Source organism: Eurosta solidaginis, chromosome 5 (assembly GCF_040869045.1).
Source record: "Eurosta solidaginis isolate ZX-2024a chromosome 5, ASM4086904v1, whole genome shotgun sequence".
Classification (NCBI taxonomy): Eukaryota; Metazoa; Arthropoda; class Insecta; order Diptera; family Tephritidae; genus Eurosta; species Eurosta solidaginis.
In genome coordinates, this window is record NC_090323.1 from 68,573,365 (window position 1) to 68,586,955 (window position 13,591).

At 37.9% G+C, this 13,591-nt stretch overlaps 1 protein-coding gene across 1 annotated transcript; it reads right to left on the reverse strand.

The window, feature by feature from the left end:
* Nucleotides 1-1,002: 1,002 nt before the first annotated feature.
* Nucleotides 1,003-11,031, reverse strand: Tollo (Toll-like receptor Tollo). Its single transcript, XM_067791061.1, has one exon. It carries the CDS (start codon nt 10,406-10,408, stop codon nt 6,125-6,127), a length of 4,284 nt encoding a protein of 1,427 aa, XP_067647162.1. The 5' UTR covers nt 10,409-11,031; the 3' UTR covers nt 1,003-6,124.
* Between the last annotated feature and the right edge of the window lie 2,560 nt (nt 11,032-13,591).

The following is a 13,591-nucleotide window of genomic DNA, read 5'->3' on the forward strand; positions in this document are numbered from 1 at the left end:
AATTTGTTTATAAAACTTTTTTGGTTGCAACCTAAGTTTCAGATTTTTTATTTCAAAAAGTTTAATAAACACCCTTGAAGGCATATTATTAGGAAATACCGTTACCATTTTGATCAAAACCATCATTACATGTAGTGTTAAAAGCTTTTTAAATTAAATATTAAGGGCTTTCCTTAAATTAGCTTTGGATCGCATTTATCATTACAAAACATTTCTCTCAACTCAAATATTGGGTAATTTGCTTTTTTTACAACTTGAGGACAATTTGAAAACATATTCGCCTTGGGTCATTTTATTTGAATTCATTGTTCATTATTAATTTTTTGAAACAAATATTCAAAGTGAACATAAAAATTTATTACCCAACTTTTCTTTTAGTGTTTTCTTTTAATAACTAGGCGAGTTGGGTGATGCAGTCCGTGTTAAGCTAGCATTGAAAGTGCCTGATTTTTTAAATAGCTTTTGAAAGAGTTAAATTTCGCAATTAGTTTCTAATAACTGACAGTGATGCGCATCCGTTGATACCCCTTTCGACCATATCGGACCAATTTACGAGATGAACAATAAATGGCCTAGACAGTCTTAAACAAGTAGAACATATAGTAACGCGCCGGAGACGACAGAAAACGGCGGCGGCGGCGGCGTTTATCGGCGGCGTATATCTCTAATATGTATGTAGCGAAAAAAAGTTTCATAATTAGGCTCAAAATTTTAACCGTGATGAATTACAATCATTAAACACAGTTACAGAAGGAAAGTTATAAAATATCTTACAGAATTTTGTATTAGGTTGTGCAAAACGCCTAATATTTTCGCAAATATCAGTTAACAAAAACCAAAAAAGAGTATTTTTCTTTACAAAATTTTATGAATCGTAAGAAGTTATAAATTACGAAAATTCAAATTAAAATTTTAGAAATAAACAATATTAAGCTAATAAAATAATTAAGCTATAAATATCCGCTTTTTTAGCTATTTTGGATTCTGTTTGTTACAAAAGTCATGCCCGCAGTTACATGTTTTTCATGGCAGGGTGGCATTTTGCTTACATGCTTGGCAGAATAAAAGCGAGAAAATTATATTTTATTTAAACCATGCAACAGCCGATAAGTAGAGCGCCCAGCTCAGTCATTCAGCACGTGAGCGCGCCTACTGGCTCGCATATATACATACATATTTATGTACATATGTGTGCCCGTCAGTCAGCCACATTTAGCATGTCGATCGATATTCACTTGCCTTTGGTTGATTTGGCGCATTGTTTATCAGACTCACTGGCAGTTTGTCATCTGGTTCTTTTTATATACATACATATGTGCATGCTTTTCTCACATTTTATAACTCATTCCACTTTATTTAAATATCTCTGCCTATCTTCATTCAACTACCCTACCTTTTTCTTCATATCATTTACCTATCTGCAGCACCTACTTTTGCCTTCTCCATCTAGGCTTCTGAACTGTACACTACTTTTACTGCCCATCACAACATTGACTGATCTTACACACTCTAAGCATGACAGGCCCGAACAACTGGCGGTATGTTTCGATTTCGACTATGCAGTGAACTTTGTGTATGTTGTCGCCCATCTGCTGACCATGTGCCAGTCTGTCGATCTATTCTACTTGGGCATTTCTTGCTACCTAATAAACTCTGCATCATTTTTGTTTCGTCATCGTCTTCAGCTGCCTGTCTACACAGCTTTCTGACTATCGGTCGGTTTGACATGAACACATTCGCCATTGCCCTCCCTGCGTTTTTAGTACCTACTCTAAACTTTTTTCTTGCATGTGCGCCTGTTTGTAAGGATATCTAAAGTGTGTGTGCGTGTTTGGTATTTTTCTTTTTTATTATTTCATGCCATTTTCAGCAACCGGCCAACTTCGTCTACATGGGTTTTTTATGACTTTGTTTATTATTTCTTTTGGTCTACTTAATTTCTTAACTTCTTTTTTGTTTCTTATTACTTTCCGCCTCAATTTTGCATTGAACTTTTCAGTCTAGTTTTTGTTGTTGTTTTATATTTTTTAGTGGTCTGTTTTTTATGAAGTCTTTTTTCGTCTGATTGTTGCATGCAACATCAATTTTCTGTATCGCCACGGCACACAGGAAACTCATAATGGGCAGTAAGTAACAAAAAACAACTTGATATAAAACAACAACAATAACTACAACATACAACTATACCACTCTGCTTTTCAATGTAAAACGTGCATAATCAACCACAACAATACCAAACTGCAACCACGAAGCAACATCAAGAGCTACACAAATTTCCAATCATCGCATTTAGTATTTACCGATCGTACGGTTGCATGGGTTACGCTGCAACTTGATTGTGGCTTGGTGGTGGTAGTGTCAGCAGCAAGAGCAGCCAATGTAACAGCATTGCCATGGTCAACATAATATTTATGTTGCGAACTGTTTTGTTGTTGTCGTGCAAAATATGCACTTTTTGTGTCTCAGTTTTCTGTTTTGCTTTGCTTCAATGTTTTTTTTTTTGTCTCAAGTTGCAACAATTGTTGTTGGACATGAAATATGCCCGAAATGTGAGCAAACAAGTTTACAAATTTATATTTTGTTAAGGGATAGAGCTTTAAACATTGAAACAGGCACTTAGACTAAATGAATTTTTGATTAGGAAATGAATTTGGAGAACTAACTAATTAAATTGGATAAAATTAAATATTGGTAAATAATTTTTTTAATTTGCTTGTGCATAAATAATATCGTAATATGTATTTTCCAACAACATACAGGAAATTGGGGTGCAGTTGACACCTTTTTTAGAGAAAATATTTCTCGAAACCTAATTACAGTTTCCAAAAAAGCAACGTTGTTTTCCTCTTGGTGATTATTGAGCTTCTAAACTTTTACGATAGTTTTTTCATAACAGGTTCCAGGACATTTTAATTTAAGACTATTTGAGTTACCCCAATTTGGGAAAAGTACCGCCGTTGAGAAACGTCGAGATCTAAAATTGCTCAGCTACAGAAAATAAATCATCAGCTGAGTATAGTTATTTAAAAAATAGAAAGGAAACATCAGAAGCTATCAAATGTCTATGAGTAATAGTTATAAACTTGGCTAAAACACCGAAAATGTTCTTTTAGTGCACCGTAGTTCGAGAGGGACAGTAAATTTCACTTCGTTCAGAACATATGCCATCAAGATAACACCAACCATGTTCCTTCGATTAGCAAGCGTTTGAAGTGTGATAAGCTTTAACCGGTTATTATAAGGTAGAATATTATATCAAGAGTTCCATTGAAAATTTCTTGAGGCAAATATTAAAAATAATGTTTTGTATTGATTCGAGTCTGTTTGCATGGACTTGATAGCGCGGGTTCCAGCGAGCCGTATTCTCTTATTGGCCTTACTCATATTGTAAAAATAGCTTTATTTAAATAAGGGCCGCTCGATTCTTTTGAACACCGTTAAACAAAAGTAAAAACAGGCTTGGCTTTTTTGATTGTAGAATTAATATGTAGGCTGAAACTCAGTTTGGGATCCGTCATGACTTCCGAGGTTCGCAGTGCTTCGAAAAACTATTCGGTGTTCTACTACATGTTGTGTGAGCGTAGCGACAAAGATTCAGGTCAGCAACAGGCAACCAGTTTTAGCTTGTGCTTCAAGCAATAAACACGGCGTGCGTTATTTCTACGCACAAACATTATACATGTCAACACATCCTTCTACAAAAAAAAAAGTTGTGTAGGTATGTATTCTAAGCTCTGCCTGCGTTGTGCACCACTTGATCTAAGGTCCAGGTTTTAACAAATATTGTTGAAAAAATAAGATGTTGCATGCGCGAAAAATAGTGTGAAGCAAGCTTCACAAAACTCTAGTAGGTCACATTCACCATTCACCACAGCAGAATGTTTTAAACTACCACTGTCTGTATTTATTATTTAACAATTATATGTACATTTTTTATTCAGCTAATCTGTTCAGAATTTTAACTTTTACTCTCTAAAACTCCAATCAGTGTATTTTCTGTGCTTAAATTATGTTAAAAATTGTGTGTTTGTCGTGTGGTGGAAGCGACCTACTAGAATTTTGTGAAGCTCCACTGCTTTCCACTGAAGTTCGCGCATGCAACATCTTATTCTTTCAAAAATCGTTGGTTTTAATTGCGAGTTTAAACTACAGCTTAAGTTGAATAGAGTTCAATCCTCCACTTTAGCCGCTTCAGCTGAGATTGAAAGTATTACAGCCCCAATCTGTTTGGCGAACGAGAAGCCTAATGAACGATACCTGCGTTGGTGATGTCTTTTGCTCATGGTACTCTGAATCTTACGTTTTAGTTTATCGTCTAGCTTTACGTTATTAGTTAACTTCACGAAAGCAATTGTCATATTTGTTTTCTTCCTTTGTTTTGACACTTTCGTTTCGCTTTCGCGACAGCTGTTCGTGATAGAGAATGCTCACATAACGTAAGAGTGGGCTGTTATAATTTTGATTGTATGTTATCGACCAAAGAGGCCAGATAAAACTGAAGTCCACTTTCACTGTAGTTCAAATTCGCATGGAAAAACCAGGCAAAACATTTTTAAAAAATAGTTTTTGGTGTAGCTTTAAGGAACCTCGTTACACCAATTTATAGCTAACATTAGGGGGACTCATGTAACCGTATAAATGCCTTATAAAGTGTGTAAACGTATAAATTTATCTAGTTTACGCAGGAGCTGTCAAATTTTGTATGAAAAATCATTTACACAATTTGTATAAATTTACGCGCACATTTCATTGTGTAAACGCGGTAAACTCAAAGGAATGCAACCTTGCAGACATTACAGACGACATTTTCATCAAAAATCTCCAACATCAGCAAGTAAAGGCGTTTTAGTTTTGATTTTTCACTTAATCTTGGTATTTTTTAATTTGTATAACAATCAAAAAATTTTTTTTGGAAATAATACAGCTGAAAAACAATCAAGTTTATCAAGAGTATTACTAGGTGCGTTCATATAACCGCGTGTGTAAATGGATATAATTTTACACCTTATAAGTTTATATGCTATCATGAGTCCCCCTACTGTAAGCATGGCCACTCTAGCTACAACAATTAACTGTTCATTTCGTTAATGCGCTAAGTCACTGTTCGTTTCGTTGGTCACTCAGACGACAAACAGGCGACAACTTTAACGTGACACCAGCTTTCTTTTTCACAAAATAATAAAAATACATCGTAAACAACAAACAGCAATTGGCATGCAACGCTGCAAATAAATCTAGCGCATACACTTACACATTTTCTTACACACAGTTTTATATGCAAACTACAACAAAAAAAAAATGCACAAAGAACAAAAGTAATAGGCAACATGTTGTCGATAGTTCTGTTGCACGAAGTAAATGTTCAATGCCAAACAAAAATCGACTGTTGACTACTGATTCTTCGTTTTTTCTAGTTTTGTTTTTTTCGAGTATTTTGAAAAAGCACATACGTTTTTACCCATAACTAATTATATTGAATTTCAATGTTTGTATTTGGGACTAACTGAGCACATGTTGCTTTTGTAACAAATTCTGCTACCTTCAGCGGTTTCTGTTTCATAGATTTGTTTGGCCTGAATTTGGGAAATGTTTGCAAAACGCGGATCGAAAATTAAAAATGTGAAAGGCAAAATGAGCAAATCATTACTGATGTGAATATCAAAGTGAATGCTGCGATCATAATGTTTACATATACAAAGTTGTCTTATGCACGTATGTATGTACATATGCGCATAACGAATTAGCGATCAAATATAACTTGATTAGATATTAAAAGTAAAAAAATCAAAAATGTATACAAACCTCGTTCGCCCTTGCAAAGAATAAAGCCTAATCGAAAAAAATCCAACCGACAAATTCGACCATTTTCATGGTTAGCCACCAACTCCGCTTTGTAAAAAAAATAGTTTCGATTACGATTCATGCCCTTGAAGACTTGCAGCTCTTGCCTACAGACAGTTTAGCTTCAAATGCCGACATATATGTTTTTCTCTCTAGCACTTACTACACTTACTCCACCACTAGCTCAGCTCTTTTCATTCTAAAAGGCAACTCATACATACTTAACGACTATGTACACTTACAGGATTCCCTAGCGGCCACCGTTCAGCGTCCTGCGCCTATTTCAGATATGCACACCCATTGTTCGACCAGAACTTTGTGAACTACCACCCGTCGCTGAGGATTGTGTTGTTATACTACGCGGACTGGGACATGGTGGTGGTGGCAACTGTTGTTGCTGTATACTACTAGGCTGCGCTCCTCCGCTGGGCGCTGTTGGCAGCAGCTGTTGCGACTGTTGCGGTAGTACTGATAACTGTGAGCACGGCCCAGGCGAGCCCATTAGCATAGCCGCTTGTTGCTGGTGCTGTTGTTGTTGCGCAGCAGCCGATGAGTTGTTTCGGTTATGATTTTGTCGACTGCCATTGATATTGTGATGCATTTGTGAGCGAAAACTGGCATGTTGTAGCTGATGGTGTTGAAGCGCTGCCTGCGGATGCATATGATGCAGGTGATGGTTTCCAGGACCGATATTGCCACCGGGGCCTCCATTATTACCCGTTGACAATATGTGATGTTGATGATGGTGATGAGAAGGCGGAAGCTGCGCGATTGGCATGTGGACACCTACGCCAGTGCAGCCGCCAGCAACACCACCCGCATTACGCATACGTCGCTGATTGTTGGGTACATCGGGTAGCGCAAAACGCAGCTTTTCCCAGAAGAGTTTGTCTCCCCATTGCAAGTATGTATTTGTTTTCAAGTACAGACGTAACTCAGGATCGATATCCTTTTGCGGCACCTCACCAAGCACTATGAGTATAAGACGTCGTCTTCGATCACGTAAAACTAATTGATGCGCCGATTTGAACTCAAAACGGCACCATTCTGACTTGATAAAGTTTTCGGACAGCACCATGATGGTGCGACGTGAAGTATCGATAGCTTGTACAATAGCATCGGCCATATAACCGCCAACTGGGAAATCGCGATGATGTAAACATAGTTTGTACCGCGGATCGCCTTGTTCTAACATTGGCGCAAGATCTTCACAAACAAACGCCTCGTCTTTTGAGCTATAAGAGATGAAAGCATCAAATAGTTTTTCACGTTCATTCTTGTCAACATCGCGATTGCCACTACAGAAGAGTCTAATGCCAAAGCGTGAATGACACCAGACACGCATTTCTTGACGAAATATGAACACTAGCAATGTGCAAATAATCACGAAAACAAAACTGGTCAGTATGGCCACAAGTATGGGTACATATTCATGCATTGGGGGTTGAGAAAGTATCATTTTTGTAGAGGTCATATTGCCATTGATAATAACATTGTCACTGGGATCGGAGTCATGCCCAATTCCATACGGTGACTGGTGTTGCGGTGCTTGAAGACTGCCACTGCATGTCACAAATTTAGTTTGTGCATCCAGCAATGGATCGCCGCTGAGATAGATTGCCAACTGGTCGGTGCCAGTTTGTTGAGCACTCGCGGCGCTATTGTCGCTGAAAGTCAGAGAGCCATTATTGCCGGCGACAAGTGAACAGCGCAACTTCACCTTGTCCTGAACTGACTCATGGCGGTTGACGTATTCACGCAGTTTATCAATAAACTCACAATTACAGGACCAAGGATTACCAGCGATTCGTAGTTCATTTAAGTAGGATGGTAGAAAGTTCCAAACAGCAAACTCAGCTATGGCATTATGATCAAGACGCAAAATCTTTAAGTGGTAGAGATGTGTAAAAGTGAGCGTATCTATGCTAGCTATGACATTGTGTTGCAAATAGAGCTCTTGCAGATTATCTAGCCCTTGAAACTCATTACCATTTAGTTGACGCAGATTATTGTGGTTTAGTTGCAGCACTTCAAGTTCTAGCAAACCATAGAATGTACGATTGTGCACCACCTCGATACGTGAATGGTTTAAATGCAGTACCTTTAGCCGTTTACGTCCTATAAATGCGTGGCTAGAGAGTTCGCGAAAGTTGTTGCCATCCAAGTATAGCTGTGTTGCATCCATTGGTATGTGCGAAGGCAGCGTGCGATCGTAGGCGGAGCGCGAACAGTCGACAACATTCGATGTCCACGATTGGTCGTGATAGCAGGCACAACGATCTGGACATTCCATTTTGCAGTCACAAGCATAGAAGTCACAACAGTGGCATAACGCGAAACAATGCGCCTCGTATTTGCACAGAAACTCATTCGACTTGGCCTCGATAAGTGGCACGTGCGTCTTACTGCGCGCATACGACAACTTACAGTAAATTTGATCGAGATCCATGAGTTGCGGTTGCGTGCGTGACTCAGTGTTGACCTTCTGCAGCCAATCCAGATTGCAGTCACACTGGAATGGATTGTGGCCAATGAAAAATTCGGGTATATCCTTGTCGTCTGGTATTGGCGATAGCCGCAAAGCGTTTGGTTCTAGCGTTGTAAGGCGATTGCGTATGAGGTCAACGCGCGTTAGATTTGGTTTCTTGAAGAACGTGTATGGCTGAATTTTACTGATCATGTTATCGTTCAAATACAAAACCTCCACACTATTTGGTATGGAACTAGCTGTGATCTCACTTAGCATATTCGAGCTAGCATCAAATGTACTCAAGCTTAGCTCATTTTCAATTTCGAAGTAATTACCCAGTTGCGTGATGCGATTCGCACGCACATCCAACCATTGCAAACCTGTTGGTATGTGTGAATAGTCGAACTTTTCTAGGCGATTGTCGGATATGTTTAGCCATACCAAATTTGGCAATTCGGTAAACAAGCCATCGATGCTTTTCAGGTGATTGCCGTCCAATCGTATAGCCTGCAGCTGCATGTTACGATGTAGTGCGCCCGCTTCGATGCCTTTGATTTTATTGCCTGACAAATTTAATATTTGCAGCGATGTCATATGATCGAAAACGCCACGTTTAATATTCTCAATACCATTCTCGGTCAAACGCAATCCGTACAAGTTGGACATTCCCGATACGCTGCTATTTTCAATGTTAGTAATTAAATTCTCGCCTATGTCCAGCGTCTTCATCATTGGTATCGCGCTTAGTGCGTCTGGTATAACTTCCAATTTATTGCCATTCAAGTGCAAATCCTGTATACTGGAACAGTTTCGGAATGCTTGATTGTCTATTTTAGTAATGCGATTGTAGTCAAGACTAAGCACAAGTATGCCATACAGGCCACACAATGTGTGTGGTCCGATTGTGGAAATACGATTGTTTGATAAGACCAGCGTATGCAAATTGGCCAGATCTGCAAATGCACCATCTGGTATGTGATCGATGTAGTTTTCCTCTAATTTTAGTATTTGTAGCGAACTTAGGGAACGGAAAATGCTGGCTTCTAGCTTGCTAATCTTATTGGCAGACATATCAAGTAGCACCAAACGTTTTAAACCAACAAAAGTGGCTGCATTTACCCATTGCGAATTCAGCTCATTGGCAGACATGTCCAACACAAGTAGATCAGCAAGATCGCTAAACAAACCAGGCGCAAGCACATTTATGCTGTTATTCTTTAAGTAGATCTCCTTTACATACTTGGTTTCGGCAAAAAGTTCAGGCGGCAGCGAGGTCAACCGGTTACCCGAAAGGTCAATTACGGATAGCGAAACAAGTCCTTCGAATGCGCGATCTGCAATGTAGTTCATGCCATTATGCGCCAAATTCAGATTACTTAGGCGTCCTAAGCCAGAGAAGATCGCTGATGGCAGATTAGCGATTTTGTTTGCGCTCAAGTCGATGTGTGTCAGTGATGAGCCGCATATGCGTGATTTGCGCGTGCTAAGCGCTGCGCTGAAATGAAAATTTCCAATATCTTGTATTTCATTGTGTGAGATATTGAGGTGTGTAAGTACTTTCAATGGGCAAACCATGCCGTCCGGTATCAGCCATATATTATTTAAACTCAGATCTAAGCGATCTAACTGACGAAATTCACTAAAGCTGCTACTGGTAATATCCAACGACATGGTGGACCAATCGCCGTTATGTGTGCGTATCGTTAGATTACGCAAATCTTGCAGACCACGGAACGAACCCTCTGTAATATTTCCAAGTTTACAATATTCAATAGTTAGTGCGCGCAGCTCCACCAGCGAACGAAATGAATCCGGACTTAGGCTGCTCTGGAAGAAGAGTGCATCGTTGCACTCAAGTCGCAAACGTATCGTATTCTGCGGTTGTATGACGCTGAAATTGGTGTTCTCCAGTTCGGAGTTGATGGTGCGCAGATGACAGACGAGCGTAATGTCTGCTTCACTGGTGCCAGACCAGCGGCACTCGTCGGGCGCTTGATAGAGCACCGTTTTGCTTAATGCAGCGCCGAGTACGGGTATTATGATGGTTATGAGGACGGAGAGAATCGCCTTTGAGATGAGCGTCATCTTTGTGGACATTGTGTTGCTGGATGCGAGGTTTGTGTTGGAATTTTTTAGAGTTGTATTTTTACCAAGGTGTTAAATTGTGAAATTTTTGTATGCCTTTACACATATGCACAAAACACAAGCACTCACACACACACACTTTTCAAAAAGTGTAGTTTATTCTTTTATTTTCGCATTTTACCAAATTATTGCGTTTATTGCAGTAAAAATTTATAATTTGCTTTTAATTTTTTTTTTTTTTTTTTCAATTAAATAGTGCTATACCCAACATCAGAGAACACTGCATTGTTGTTTTCGCTTACTGAAATTGTTTCAGATATTTTTTTAATTCATAAATTGTTTGCTTGTGACAAGTTCAACGAGACGCGAAACCGGAAACCCGTAATCCAAATTGTATCTGTGGCGTACGAAACGAACTCGTAAGCATTAAGTTAAATTTGTTGAGCTGGTATTTTAAATTTTTAAGAACTTTAATTATTATTATTTAGACTAGAGTAGAGCTTTTTTGTTTGTTTTTCATCTTTTTGCTTAGCCCAACACTTGCACGATTTTTTTGTCTGCCTTATACTTTAAATTTTCATTCGGATCTTGAAATTTTATTTTTCCGGCAAACACACGAAACATGTATGATCATTTCAAACTCTACTCATTAACTGATTACTCAAAGTGCATGCAGTCGATTAACTACTAAACGTAAATAGCATTTGGAGTAGGTAGAGCGCGGTTGAGATACCACTAGGGGAGATGCATTTAAAAGTGGTGTGATGAGTACTTATTTTGGTTAAATTCACTGAGCACGGAGAGTCAGTATGGTTAACAAAGTAGGTTTGTTAGTGTAATAAACAGGAGCTGCAATTTATTTGTTGGTTAAGAAAGGTTTCTTGTTACAAAATGAGTGTTTTAAAACAGGCGAGTACTAGAGCGAATATATATACATATGCGGTTGATCAATGGCGGTGGTACTCACTGACTCATTCTCTGCTCATATACCCAGCAATGATTTGTCTTTGGATTTGATTTTAGGCTGGTATTTATTACTAAAACCAGTTTGAGTTAGCTCAAATATAAGTGAGAAAACCAATAAGTGTATGATGTTCCTCTCTGTGTCGTACAAAATTTATATATGAAATGTATCGGGTGAGCAAAGTCGACTTTTTTTTGAAAACGAACAAGAGCTTTCCTGTTCAATTTCTCTTAAAAATCGTTTTCAAATTAGAACCGGGATGTTTAGAGCTACATATATGATAAGTTGACGGGTGACCTTTTTTAACTTTTTAATTAATACAGAAAAAAGAATTGCTTATAAAACTTTAAAATTCCTCATATCTAAAATGCGTTGAATGAGTATATGCTTACATCCATGCTTTCTCACTCAATTACTTTCATAAGCTCCCAAATGCAATTGAGCTTATTTTAAACGCTCTTTAGAAAAATGTACGCATACGTAGAACGTACAATGTGCCTATGTAGAAAAAAATAAAATAAATGAATGCAAGCAGCAACAACCAAGTCCTCCTCGCCTTCAAAGCAGTACAAAAGGCCGTGCAGCCACAGAGAAACTCAGTCAATGTGAAGGCATTGACACAAGTCCTACCGGTTAGGCAAGTTTTTTATGTGTTAAGATAAGTTTTTGTTGCACTTCATCCCAATGAGTGGTTTGGTCGAAATCTGAGTGAGATAAAGGGCAAGTTAAATCAGAGTGTATTAGAAGCATCTTAGAGATTCAAACACTACGAAATTAACTCTGGTCATGAGTTGTGAGCAACGAGTGCTTTAGACAAAGTTTTAGTGAACTATCTCTGAGTATGTAGATAAGTGAATTTGATGAGTGGAGACACAATTGGAACAAGTAATGTATGAGTATATCAGAGACATGCCAAAAATACTAATATCTAGATATGTATATATGTAGTTTCCGATCGAGAGATATAGATAATTTAAATGAGTTTTTTTTAAATCTCACATCATTGAGTGTGACCAAAGTAGATAAATGAGTATTCGAGAAATTTATATATGAGTTAAATGAATTGAGCAACAAGAGAGAAAGAAACTAGCTTGCAGATACGTAGCATAGATAAATGAGTATTTGACTTAAGAGCGAAAACTTAGCTAAGCACTCCAATATATTTTGTTCAAAAAACGTGCATGAATAAAAATGTCCAAAAATCTCCAAGATTTATTTTCGCTCAATTTTAAAATTGAAGACTCTCAATTAAATTTAAACGAAGTGTTAGGTTTGCCGTGCAGCGTGCCATATAAAGCAGATCATTGCGAAAGGAGCTCTTAGCATTAGAATGTGGTATACAAAATAAATGTCTTGATTTTTTTATTTGGTTACGTCGGCTTTTACATATCTGACTTATACCTTATTTTGCATGCTTATTTGGTTTGTTTAGTTGGATAACGGTTGGTTGTACAGTTATAAAGGAATCGAGATAGATATAGACTTCCATATATCAAAATCATCAGTATAGAAAAAAAATTTGATTGAGCCATGTCCGCCCGTCCGTCCGTCTTTCTGCCCGTTAACACGATAAATTGAGTAAATTTTGAGGTATCTTGATGAAATTCGGTACGTAGATTCATGGGCACTCATCTCAGATCGCTATTTAAAATGAACGATATCGGACTATAACCACGCCAACTTTTTCGATATCAAAAATTTCGAAAAACAGAAAAATGCGATAATTCATTATCAAAGACTGATAAAGCGATGAAACTTGGTGGGTGGGTTGAACTTATGACGCAGAATAGAAAATTAGTAAAATTTTGGACAAGGAGCGTGGCACCGCCCACTTTTAAAAGAAGGTAAATTAAAAGATTTGGAAGCTGTAATTTGGCAGTCGTTGAAGATATCATGATGAAATTTGGCGGGAACGTTACTACTATTAGTATATATGCGCTTAATAAAAATTAGCAAAATCGGATGAAGAACACGCCCACTTCAACAAAATTTTAAAGTCAAATTTTAACAAAAAATTGAATACCTTTACAGTATATAAGTAAATTATATCAACATTCAAATATGGTGCAACAAAATACAAAAATACAAAAAATTTCAAGTGCCATAAATTGAACAAAAATTTACCAATCCTTATGAAATTTAGTAGGGGCATAGATTCTATGACGATAACTGTTATCTGTGAAAATGGGAGAAGTCGGTTGACGCCACGCCCAGTTTTTATACACAGTCGA

Coding starts and splice junctions, on each gene's coding strand:
- Tollo (XM_067791061.1), bottom strand. CDS start 10,408: ATGTCCACAAAGATGACGCTCATCTCAAAGGCGATTCTCTCCGTCCTC.